We start from the raw sequence: 13,522 nt of genomic DNA on the forward strand, positions 1-13,522 counted from the left end.
AGAAAGAGAGGAAGGAAGGAAGGAAAGAGAGAGAGAAAGAAAGAAAGAAAAAGAAAGGAAGGAAGAAAGAGAGAAAGAAGGAAGGAAAGGGAGAAAGAAAGAAAGGAAGGAAGAAAGAAAGAAAGAGAAGGAAGGAAGGAAGGAACAATGGAACAATGGAACAATGGAACAATGGGGAGGCTGGTGTTCAAACTAGAGGGTTCAGAGAGGGTAGAAATATGCAGACTGGTTGCTGAAGAGAACGGGTCAGAGCAGTGTCTGGTTTGGAAACAGGATATCAGAGATTCCCATCCCCTCCTAGGCCCCTGGCTCTGAATGGCCCTGAGTGTCTACATTATAGTAATAACCTATTCCCTGGGTAGGAATGTGGTATGGGTGGTAAAGGGAGGGATGACAAAACCCTCTGAGAGCAATGGTCTCTCTGTGCTGGCTAGATTTCGGGAAGGATAATAATTAACAAACTCATAAAGTTAATTCAGGTTCTGTTTATTCCTCCTGTTGTAAATCTAGGCATTGGCTTATTTGAACTAACCTGTCAATCGGTAGAAATGTTTTTGAATTTCACAGGTACAACATTTCATAGCATAGAGATTTGCCCAAACATAATGTTTAAAATCAAGAAGCAGAACCTTATTTAAGCTGATAGGTGGTTATCATTAAAAAAAAAAAAAGAAGTAGAAAACAATCTCTAAGCCATGACTATTCATTTAAATTCTGAGGATTGCAAAGGACCTCAGAGACCCTCTAGTCTACCTAAGCTGTGGAGAAGCTCACAAGCCCCCCCCTGCTTCGAATGGTTATTGACTTCTAATTCTGTGGTCTTACAGACCTCCAGTGTTCGAGCTCTCGTTGCCTCATGAGACAGTCCATCCTGTTGCTCTTACTCTTTAGAAAGGCCTTTCTTAGGCTGAGATAAAATCTGCCTCCCTGTAACATCCGCTCATTGGTCCAAGATTCTCTTCTGGATCGACACAGAATAAACACACTGGCAGGCCTTCAGATATTTGAAGATAGTTATCCTATGTCCCCTAAATCTTCTTTTCACCAGTCTATACATAACCAGTTCTTCAACTGTTCCTGCTATGGCATGGTTTACAGACGTCTCATCATCCAGGCCTTGTTCCTATGGTCACTCCCTAATTTGTCAACGTCCCTCCTAAAGAATGAGTTCCAGAAACGACACAGGACTAAATATATTATATTTTTATAATACAGTCTGACCAGTGTAGACTAAGGCAGTAAGTATTATTACTTCATTCTGGGCAATAGACTTTTACCCAGTGCAACCTAATTGTGACCTTAATTAATTTTTTTTAAGCAGCTGCATTACACTATTATTTTACATTGGACTTGTTTTATTAAAACACCCAGACTTTTCTCATTTAAAAAAAAATCCTTACTTATTCCTTAAAATCAATATTGATTCTAAGGCAAAAGAGTGATATGGGCTAGGCAGTGGGAGTTATGTGACTTGTCCAAAGTCACACAGCTAGGAAGTTTTTGAGGTCAGATTTGAACCCAGGAACTCCCATCTTTGACCTGGCTCTCTATCCTCTGAGCCACCCAGGTGGCCTCCACTCAGATCTTTTTCACCAGAGCTGTTGTAATCTCTACCCAGGCCTACCCTCACCCTATTCTTCTATTTGGACAGTTGATTAGACTATATTTGATTTTGGTTTTTTCCATGAGATTGCTTTGAATCTTGTTTCTGACATCAGTGGTCTTAGCTATCCATCAGCAGATTTGATGAGAAAATCTACCATGTCTTCATCCAAGTCATTGGTAAAATTGTTAAACAAGATAGAACCAAGGATAAAAGCCTTGTGGCAACTACTGAAGTTTTCTCTCAAGGATATTTAACCATTAATCCATGTATTTCGGGTATAGTTATTGAATCTAACTGATGGTATTCTTATTTCACCATCTCATCTATGAGGATATCACAAGGGACTCTACCAAGTGCTCTATTAATATCAAGACACTTGATGCCTGCAATATTACCCTGACCTACTCCCAAAGGAAATCTACTCAAAAGAAAGGAAAGATGACTAATTTGGCATGACTTATTTAGAGTCACCTATCATTAGCTCCTAATGTTCATTGCATTTAAAAAAAATATTTACAAACTATGTGGCTGATGTTCCATTTTTTAATTTTGTGGCTTAATATCTTGCCTAGCTAGTTGTGCTCTGTAGTTTATAGGATCCACCCTGTTCCCCTTTTGAAAACAGACATTTGCTCATCATTAATCTTCTAGGACTTCTGGTCTCCATTATTTCTCAAAGCAGTAGCTGGCAGATTATATCAGAAAATTCTTTCAAGTAGCTGAACTGTGATTCATCTGGACCTGGAAACCTGACTTAATTTAAAAAGGAGTAGGAACTCTCTTATTATCTTATTATCGATCAATCATTATCAATCAATCGGTAAACATTTATTAAGTATTGGCTATGTGCCAGGCACCGTGCTAAGCAGCCAGGGAGGCAAAAGACAGCCCTTGCCCTCAAGAAACTTACAATCTAATGCTCAATTGTCTTAGGCAGTGATGGGCAAACTACAGTCCACTAGCCAGATGCGGGGGGGGGGGGGGGGGGCCCTGAAATGTTCTATCCGGCCATGGGACATTATTCCTAATCTGACGAATACAATGAGTAGGATACAATACAATGAAACTTTGAAAGAGTTGCCTTAGAAACAGACTGACAGAGGAGCATTTCCTTTCTTTTGGCCCCCTCTTTAAAAAGTTTGCCCATCACTGGTCTGAGGAGTCATGAAATTCCTTCTTGATTTTGGCCTCTCATTACTAGAGATGATCAGAACAAAAGAATAGCTACCTGTTTCATTCTTTTCTACATCATAAATTAAAATTGTGAACATCTCCAAGTGGCAGACTTTTCCCTTTCTACTAAAAAAGTTCCTTCTCTTGGCATTTTTTTGGAAACCTCAACTCACCCTACAGTACTACCATTACAGTAGTAATACAATGCTAGTCTTACACACAGTGGATCCCCCTATTGTATGTACTTGTCGTGAGTCATTCAGTCTTCCTTCCATCTTCTGAATACATCCATTTAACATGAGTTCATCAGAAAGAAACCCAGTTGGTTTCCTTACAGGCTGTCTTCCAAATTGCAGTTATTTGCTACTATATGGTTAAAATTTTCTTTTTTAATACTCCCATAAAGTCTCTGGCCGGCTTTGTACGAGGCTAGTCACTGTGTCCCTGTGGTTGGGGAGAGGGAAGACTGTACAGAATATGTGACTTCTGCTCTGCTTCCATTTTAAAGACCAGGCAAGAGCATTCTCACCGGTAGTTTGTCTCTTTGCTGCATGGTTTCATTCTTAGTCCTCGGGTCATGTCTATATTTTTTCTGAGTGTTTAAAACTCAGATTTCCCAAGTTTTGGGGTATATGTCCGGTCCCAGGATTCCTTTTCCTCACTACTACCAATGCTAAGATATGATCATTATTCCCTGCTGGAAGATTAGTCTCTTCATCTTTAGGAATGAATTCAGTAACATTCAGCTGTCATTTGTTAGCATCTACTAATGGGTGGAACTTGCTCTCTGTAGCACTTTGGGGAGATGCATACTGATGCCTGAGACCCTCTCTCTGGTTCCGAAGTTTAGTTAAAAAAGGAGATGGGAAATCGTAGTCAAGAAAGATCAAAGTGTTTGCCACACTTCAAGTGCATGAGATGGCTTTGAGCACATAAGTCTTATGGGAGGGCTTCTGGCTCAGTGGGAGTCCCTTCATGACTGTGGCAGCCTGGCCATAGTCTATAGGGAAAAAAGTTTAAGAGAAAAGTGGATTAAGAAGTTTCTGTGCTTTAAAATAAGAAAGAGAAATATGATTTTAAAAGAAAAAAGGAAAGATATGAACAATCCAAGCTTCCAGGTAGTGCTTCACCTCCTAGTAATTCTTATCTGGTGGATCAGGGAATTCCCTTGATCAGCCCCCAACATATAGATATAGACTATCCAAAACACGTTAGTTTAGGTTTAGACTATTAAAGTTATTAAATGCTATTTAATAACTAATTCTGCTTATGCTATTAAAGCTTAGAGACATTTTGGACACTGTGCATCTTTTAGCCTCAGAATTAAGAGGGCGGGCAAGAAAAGAACTGAAAGAGAGGGCACTTGTGCAAAGAAAAGTCACTTCGTTTTGTAACCAGACTTCTAAAATAGAAAAGGCTTTACTTCAAAGTTAGTTCAGACATTTTTCAGTCATGTCTGACTCTTCATGATCCCATTTGGGGTTTTCTTGGCAAAGATACTGGCGTTGTTTACCATTTCCTTCTCCAGCTCATTTCACAAATGAGGAAACTGATGCAAACAGAGTAAAGAGACTTGCCCAGGGACACCTAGGTAGGAAGTGTCTGAGACCAGATTTGAAATAGAAAACAAAACCTTCCTGATCCCAGGTTTGGTACTCCATCTATCTACTGCATCATCTAGCTGCCCCATTACTTCAGAAATAAACATTGAATTTAGAAAATAAACTAGTAAGACCTGTGGATCAAAGAAGTACTGAAGTTATGCAGATGAGGGAGTCCCCTGCTCCTTAGCATTCTTAGCCAAATGGGATAATAATTTCATTCTTTTTTTAAATAATTTAATTCTTGAATACTGGGTTACTTCATATCCTTTCTGGTTACTTGGCCAGAGATATGTCTGCCAGTATTAACAGATGCACCTGTCCCTGGAGCTTTCCAATTGGTGATGAGGGCATATAACTGGCCCAGCACTTCCTGTACTGTTTCCAAACTGGTTGTAGCCATATAGGACACACTAGCCCAAAGGTAGTACAGGATGGGAACAGTACTCACAGGTTTGAGAAGGGCTTATCCTTTGAGACTGATGTGACAGAAGATACCCTGAGCTGGAAGGTTATATCAGACGATCTTCCACCTTGAGAGATGCTAACATTACCTTCTGCTGGTTGTTGACTTAAGAGTCTAGAAAATACCCATGTCCAAAGGGTGCTTGCTTTCCCCTAGTTGCTAGGCATAAGTGGCCACAGAGCCCATGATCCCAGGGAAGAACCAAGACAGCATTTTTCTTTTCCATGATAAACAATGAGACCGTCTGGCCTAGGCAACCTCCCCCCCTTTAAGGTTCCCTTTGTTTTCAGCCATTCTTCCCCTCTAAGAAGGGATGTTCATGTACCCAAGGGTGGGAATAGAGGAAGTTAATCTTCATTTAATTTCCCAATGGTAACAGCAACTCCCTTGATGCTCTCTCAGCAAAGGCCCCAGGACTTTCATAAGATCATAGCTTTAGAGCTAGAAAGGACCCTAGAAACCATCTAGTCCAGCCCTATTTTCCTCCCACCCTCCCACAATAGTCCCTTGGGCCCAAAAGCAAACTGAGTCACATAACAACCTTTCTGGCTTTTCCCTTTCTATCTTAAAGCCCTAGTTCCCCATCATCTCTCCCTCAGCCGCAATGACTCCCATCCTTGTTCTGTCACTCAATCTATAACTACCAAAGGAGACTGATCAAAGGGATTCCCTGATCCATTTGGTGACATTATCAGAAGCAAGATTCTGCTTCGAAGCTTGGATCATTCGTACCTTTTAGCCAGCTCAGATTTTTCCCTTGCTCAAACATTGTCCTCCTTAGGAAATTTTTGATGACTTCCTAAAGGGGAAAAGAATCTTAGGCTCATTGCAATTTCTTTTTTAAACCACAGAATCCAGTGTTCCAAACTTAGATATTATTATGGAATCCAAAGACATTTTGTACCTAAACCATCAGATCCTGTGCAAATGCCTGTGTGTTTATATAGAGAGAAGCTACTACATCTTTCTTTCCTTCTTGGTCCCTATCTCTCTGTCCCTCTTCCTTTATTCCTTATCCCCCCCCAACCTCCTCTTTCCCCTCTTTTCTGGCTTTCTACTTTTCTCCTTCCTTGTTCTCCTTTTTCCTTGCCTATTCTCTTGTCACTCTTTCCTTTCTTTTTCTCTTTTTCAACTTCTTGTTCTTCTCATTTCTTTCTCTTCTCTATTTTCCTCCTTCCTTTCTTTGCTCCTCCTTTTGTCTCTTTCCTGATTACCCTTTTTGTCTCTCCCCTCTTCCTCCCTTTTTCTCTCCCCTTCTCCCCTTGTTTTCTTTTTTATTTCTTTTTCTATTTTCTTCTCTTCTCTCTTTCCTTCCCTCCTCACCACCTTTTCCTGTCCCCATCACCCCAACCCCAGAAGATTGATGGCGAGGCCTTCCTTTTGCTGACCCAGGCGGACATCGTGAAGATCATGTGTATTAAGCTGGGCCCAGCCCTGAAGATCTATAATGCCATTCTCATGTTCAGAAATGCCGACGATACCTTAAAGTGACTGTTTCCCTGGGCCAGGACTCCCAATCATCGGGGTCCTCCCCCTCCTGCTAGCATCTCCTTCTGGCCCCAGCTCCCTAAACCTACATCCCCATCCTCTCTCTGTCTCGTCCGTTTCCATCCCAGGTTTGGTCTCCATGTTTCTGGGGTTGGTCCCTAGGGAGTGGGTATGGAGGGACTTTGGAGAAAGTGCAGTCCCCAACTCCAGAAGCCGAGTTTTCTCCCGAGGTCCTGGCAAAGGCAGAGCATGGCCTGGAGACAGGCCTTCCTTCCAAGATAATATCTTGGATCCAGTGTTGTGCCCACACATTCTAAAATCGTTGTGGGTATTGTTGGGTGCTGGGGTGGGGTGTAGGGGCAGGACTTCAGATCAGGGAATACTTGGAGTAGCTGTAATCATAGGGTCCCTCAAATCTCCTCACAGTAACTCCTCCTGGGGACTTTATTGGCAACTGGACTTTTTCAGAGCAGTCAAGAGCAACTTTTCAAAAGCTTTAAAAGCTTGGCAGAATGAGAAGCATCCAAGAGGAAGCATCTTCTTCTGACACAATTTTTCTGAAGTCTTCACCCACTTTTGTCTCCTCTTCAGATTTCCTATTCTGTTCCGTTAGCTCACCCGTAGACTACAGTTTTCCTTTCCTCCCTCAGCCTTGGTGTCATTGGTGACCCTGCCTGACCTCAGGCCTGGCTCCCTGGGCAAGACCACCTCTGTTGGTAGAGCCCAGCCAGGCCCCACCCAACTCCTCTTTTATTCCCTCTGATATTCGAATCCACAGGGAGACTTGTTTTTAGAGGATCTGTGGCAAATTCCTCATTGCCTTCCTCCCCGTTGCTGAGGAGGTCAGAATTTGAGCCAAGATGCCTTCTTTGAACATGCCTTGAGCTTCAACCCTGGGCCATATGATGTCCCAAAGTCCAGTGCCAAGGTCCCAGCCCCAGGGTTTGGGAGACAGTCTAAGGTCTCTTTCAAGGCAAACAAAGGTTTGGGTAATTTTTTTAGACCACTCCTTTGCTTTTCCAACATGCTCTCTTCTCATTGGCTAAAGTCCCCCCACCCACCCTCACCCCCAAGCAAAGGAGCTTGGGAGTGACTGCTAGTGAGAGAGAGAGGTTGGCCCAGCTCCTGCAGGACAATCTCTACTAAATCCCTGAGCGGCTCATGGGGCCAGGGGAAGGGTCAGGTTCCCGTTTCTGCAATCGCTGCCCCTTCCCGCCCCCCAAGGATGGGGATGGGCACTCTCATCATGGAACACCAGCAACCTGTCTTCACTGCTACATGTCTACAATCCACTTTGGTGTGTGGGTCAAACTCATGCTAGGCTTCCCATGGAAATGTCGCATTTTTGACTCTTTACTACTGACTATGTGAGGTCACATCTGACCTGTCATTTACATGTTTGCTGCTTGCTCTTCATGAGAAATTTTTAAAAAGAAGAGATGTTGGGGGTGGGGGGGAGGCCGTGAGTGTGTGTGTATGGGGGCGCATGTAGGTGAACTTTTCTATCTTTTGTAATGAGTTCTCTGGCATCCCTCCCTTTCTCATAACCATCCTTCCTCTCTGCCACTGCCAAACTGTTTCCTACAAGGGTGGGGACTCCTGGGACCCTAGCCCACCTCTGCTTGGGGATAGGGGAGTGGGACAGGAGGGGGACCCCCATCCTGAGTAGTCACTGCCAAACCTGCCCTTAGACCTGGTGGCACCCACCCTCTTCCTGAGAAGGGGACTAGGCTGAAGTGGTGGGATTCCTTTGTCTCATTGGATGAGGAATTTTGAAAATGTGGGCAAGAAAGATCCTCTTGGGTCCAAATCCTTACCATGGATCCTCCCTGTGGTCCTACCCTGAGTAATTCAGGGACTGGGAGCTCTTTGCCAAGGGAGACAGACCCCTGACAAGAGAAAGTCCTATGTCTACCTACCTTGTAATTCATGGGGAAAATAGAGAAGGGACACCATTTCTTCCCTTCTTCTGAGGACCCCCAGCCTCCAAGAACAAAGGCAAACCCAAGACTGGAAGGTGTGAATTTGTCCATAGAGCACCAGCCTTGTCCCTTCTGGGCTTACCGGCTATAGTCCAGAGCTAGTTGCCCAGTGGGAAGGGGCCCTAGGGCTGAGTTTCATTTAGGTTGATTTCCCCATCCAGTGGCAAGAGCCCAAGTACTCCAGCCCCAACTTAGGCAGACCAGCTCTGCTCTGGCCCCTGGATCTGCTCAGGCTCTGCCCTATAAACTTGTTCACTGTGTAGTTCTGCAGGACTAAAGCCTGGATGTAGTGTGGTCCAGAGGGAGAGTGGATGTGTGTGTGTGTGTGTGTGTGTGTGTGTGTGTGTGTGCGTGTGTGACAAGCATGTTGGGAGGGTAGGGAAGGGAGGATCATGTATGTGTAAGGGAAGTATATGAGTATGAAATTGTGCATGATGTGAATGTGGGGGAGATGGGAATATGACTTGGGGGGTGCTGTCTGTGTGTAGGGACCCATATATAGTATCTGTGGAGTCGTCTGTCTGCATGGTGTGAACACATTCGCTGAAATGTGACTGGTAGTTGGGCATCCTGAGTGCGCGTGCATGCTCATGTGTGGATGGAGAAGTATGAGTGTTGAGTACCGGTGAGAGCAATATTATCTCTGCAATATGAATGTGAGGGTGCCTTTGGAAGGACATGAAATGTGCGTGATCAGATGTACTATGAAGGCCATAAGGAAGAATGCATTGTGAAAATGGAGGGGCAAAGAGGGTGATGGAAGGGCGGATGCACCTACGGGTAGAGGCGGAATTTATGAATTGGGGGTATGTTGTGGGGACGAAGAGGGTGTCATATCTGTGTGTGGGATGGGAAAAAAGCAAGATATGACAGCAGAGAGATGTGTGGGTGTTATGTGTGTGTGTGAGGGGCTGTTGTGGCCAAGTGTGTGGTATGGAGAAGATACTAGGAGCATGTGGAGCTGAGGGATATCTTGGGTGTAGGGAGCCCTGACCATAGGTGCTGACCTGAAAGGCCATTTGCCCAGGTCAAGGTCAGGGCTTAGAGAGAAAGTTAAGGGCTATTTACTGTTACAATTTGCATTTTTTTTCCTTTCAAAACAAAACAAAGACAAACCCAAAGCACTGCCCACTCCCATCCCCTGGTCCACCAAAGTAGGGCCCTGCTGCTGTTCATTTGGATCTGGAGAAGCTGGAATGAGAAGCCCTGGGTCCTCCGTCTGAAAGCTACTGAGCAGAGCAGGGTAGGAAGACAGTCTAGTGGCTGTGTAGGGCAGAAGGTTGGGAATAGAACCTCTGGAGTCACTGAGGACCCTTTCTTGGGGCTGGGAGGAAAGCATCCCTGTGCAAAAGGGGCAAGTCCTAGGGAACTATGGGAAAGGGTATCCTGGTGCCACCTGCATCTCTCCCTCAGGAGGATGAGAATTTGCTGTTGTCTTTGACTATGGTGCTACAGCGACTACTGCTTCTCTTGACCAAGAACTCTAAAGCCAAAGGCATTTGGGGATGGGTTGAGAAGGCTGGAAAACCAGCTGCAACAGCTTTCCCAGAATGACTTGGGACTTAGAGGACCTGGCAAGAGTCCCCGTTTCTGGGGTTTCCTCTTTGGTGGTAAAGCTACTCCCCTGTTGATGAGGCAGTTTGGTGCCTTGTTGGGGGTGGGGATATCTTGTTTTTTCAGTGTCCTGCCTGCTCTCCACCCCCACTTTTCTGCATTCAGCTGTCTAGGGCTTGTGCCAGCTGAATCACTCATACCCTTTGCCTCCACATTACTGCTCCAAAATGAGGAGAGACCTCAGAACCCAACACTGAAAGATAGGTGACTCATTTCAAGAAGGCATGGCTGGCAAGTCCTTTGGTGGTTGATAGGGTTGAATTTGACCAGGCCAAACTGCCACAAAGAAGGCAAGAAGTCTGACTGACCCTCCTCTAATCCTCGTTCTTGGGCCTGGCATTTTTTTTTCTAGTCATGCCTCTCTGTTAAATGGAGAGAAATGCTTTTTTCACCTCTTGTTATGAGGCAAAATGACTGGTGCTAGGTTAGCCTTTCTAGGACCCCCTAAGTGAGGTGCTAAGGCAGTATTTGTTTCCTGGGAGGAATGAATCTGCCAGCAAAGACTTGTGTTGTTTGCTTGTGGAGAAAGTAAGAGGGGCCAGGAACTCTTGGAGGAAGAGGCCTCTTCAAACCTGGAAGCATCCATACTTTCTGCATCAATGTCAAGCACTTTGGAATAGAAGAAAAATCACAGAAGGGGAGAAAATTCTGCCATTGCCTTCTATCCCTCCAGAATGAAATCTTTGCACTTGGATTGGGAGACTGGGGGTGAGAGTGGAGGGGTGAGGATTGAGATAATGGCAGGAGGAAGTTTGAAAACTGTTTCTGACCTAGCTTCTTTTACTCCTCTCCTCATACCACACACACACACACACACACACACCACCACCACCATCACACTGGTGGTTCCTGAGGGATGGAGAGATGCATCCCTTTGGCCCCAGCCTAGCCCCGGACTCAAGAGGGGAGAGGCCCTTTCTGTTTAAATTTGGCATTTAGGGGTGGTGGGGGGTGATTGTGGTGACAACAACAAAGGAAACTTTTGCACTTTTGTTCTTTTGCACATTTTTTGGGCACGTTTTTGATATTTGCACCATTTTTTGTGTTTTCATGAGGAAAATACTCTGATTCAAGTGGATGCAGAAAATCTGAAGCTTTATGTCCCAAGTATACAGAGATCTAAGTGGGGGGAAAGTTATAAGCAAAGTGTGATGTGTTTTGTCAGTGTTTTGAAATTACCAGTAAATAAATGTGAACAGCTGAATCAAATAATGCCTAGGCTTGATTCTCTCCATGTTTATTCATGTCCTACTTGCTTCCCAATGTTTATTCACACTTCACCTGCTTCCCATAAGGCTTTGAGGTAATTTATATAACCCTTGCATAAGACAAAAATTTTCTAAATGAAAAAAGGGGAGGGACCAAAAGATAGATGTTACCACACACTTTGATAGTGAGAAAGTTCTGACTGTGTAGCAGGGAAATAAGCTTTGTGTACATTTCCTCAAAACTCAGCCAGAAAGGAGAATACTCTGGGGTCTAGGGTTCTTGGCTAATAAGAGCAGAGGCAGCTCTAATGTGGCATAAAGAATATAGGACCTGGAATCCAAGACTGGGATGACTGTGTACAAGTCACTTCCTCTTTGGGTCCTAATTTTCTCTGTAAAATGAGAGTAGACTAGATTACCTCCAAGATGCCTTCTAAATCTGTGGTCCTATTATTTATGATTCCCTAAGTTCCTCCTTTGTCACTTGCTATTCTTCAATATCATCTTGGCACCAGCCATCCCCTCCATGCCTAGAGTGCCCTCCCCTCTGATGTGGCTGCCAAGTAGCTGTACACATTTAAAAGATAACTAGTTAATTTGTATAGGGCCACTTTCAGAGAAGACATGGGTTGCATAGATTCACAATTATGAGAAAATTCTTCACATCAGTCTTTAGACAATACCTAGGCCCTTGGTTGGGGGTCTCTGAATGGTCAGTTTCCCAATCACATAAGACTAGGTTAAAAAATGCTCAATTTCCATACTCACTGCCCCTCCTTAGAAGAAGAAAAGCAAAAGTTGCCCCAAGGGTATGTAACATATCATTAGCATCCCATTTACATTGTGGTTTGTTCCCCAGAATTGGCAGAGTGAATCATGAGTAAAGCCATGCAGAGCAAAGTGGACCATAGATAAAATGCTATCAGTAAACAAGGCAACAAACATCCAAGCAAATGACTCCTTTCTTAGTCACTAATCAAGATAAAAAGCATTCCTGAGAACCCCTGCTGGGTTTGTGTACCTTTGCTTACTTTACTTACTATACCTGTGATGGCCAACATTTTAGAGACAGAGTGCTGGGCCCCGCCCCACCACACCCCAAGACCATGTCATGCCCTCCCCCCAGCAATTGCCAGGTGTGCCTCTCCCCTTACCACACACAGGGAAGGGAGGAAGCCCAGAGGAGTGGGTCATGTGAAAAATGTCCTCAGTGAGTGTAGAGAGGGGGAGGGGAGTGGCCTGAGTGCTCTGCTCCCCTCTAGCTCTGCTGCCTGTGAGCCACCCACCTTACCTACTGTGTGCACTCCCATTGGCTACAGGTAGAGGAATGGGGGATATGAAAAAATGTCAAGCACAATGGAGGTGGGGAGGGGAGCAGTTTCACCCAAGTCCCTCTGCCTTTCTAGTAATGAACTTGGCAGGGGGTGGAGGGTGGCCACATGCCCACAGAAAGAGCTCTATGTGCCATCTTTGGTACCCATGCCATAGGCTCACCATCACTGTACTATACTAGCCAGCTAACTGTCTATAGCCACTCTATTACTATATTCTCTTATAATAAAGTTTGTTCCTTTGCAATGGAGTCAGTCTGAGCTGCCAATCAACTCTTTGGATGAGACTCAATCAAAAAGTCTTGGCCATGTCACCTCTTTTCCTTCTGCTTCACAGAGTCCTGCCCTTCCTCAAAGATGCAACTCAAACCATACTTTCTATGTGAAGCCTTTAATGAACTCAACTTCTCCCTCTCAAACTACCTTGTATTTAACTACTTTGTATATATTTTCATTTATTCTCTTTATATTTATTCTGTATTTGTATGTACTTAATATGTTCCCCATTAGAATATTAGCTCCTAGAGAATAAGGGATTATTTTATTCTTTGTCTTTGGATCCACAGTGCCTAGCATAGTGGCACATACTAGGCACTTAATAAATGCTCAACTATTGATTGGGGACAGCTAGGTAACAGTACATAGAGCACCAAGCCTGGAGTTCAGAGGACCTGGATTCAAATGTGGCCTCAGATACTTCCTAACTGTGACCCTGGGCAAATAATTTAACCCTGATTGCCTAGTCCTTACCTCTCCTCTGCCTTAAAATTGTTAAGACAGAAGGTAAGGGTTTAAAAAAAACAACTGTCCTTTCTTCTGGGCCCATGTTGATGAACCTATGGCACATGTGCCAGAACATGCCAGAGGGGATGCTCCTTTCCCCTTCTCCAACATGCCTGAGAACATTTCTCACATGACCCACCCCTCTGCCCAGCAGCCCAATGGGAGTGCTTCCTCCTTTCTCTGTCTGCAGTAAGGTGGGTGGCTCACATGTAGCATGAGGGTTGCAATTCAGACAGTCTCTAAAAGGTTCACCATCATTGTTCTAGGATA

General features: G+C 44.4%; 1 protein-coding gene across 1 annotated transcript in view; it reads left to right on the forward strand.

Moving 5' to 3' along the window:
• Window positions 1-6,530, forward strand: part of L3MBTL1 (L3MBTL histone methyl-lysine binding protein 1) — a 75,040-nt gene extending 68,510 nt beyond the window's left edge. The window contains exon 23 of the mRNA XM_044659810.1: window positions 6,203-6,530. Within this exon, the coding sequence (XP_044515745.1) occupies window positions 6,203-6,337 (135 nt within the window). The 3' untranslated portion in view covers window positions 6,338-6,530. The remainder of the gene's footprint in view (window positions 1-6,202) is intronic.
• The last annotated feature ends 6,992 nt before the right edge of the window (window positions 6,531-13,522 follow it).

This window comes from Gracilinanus agilis, chromosome 2, assembly GCF_016433145.1.
Source record: "Gracilinanus agilis isolate LMUSP501 chromosome 2, AgileGrace, whole genome shotgun sequence".
NCBI lineage: Eukaryota > Metazoa > Chordata > Mammalia > Didelphimorphia > Didelphidae > Gracilinanus > Gracilinanus agilis.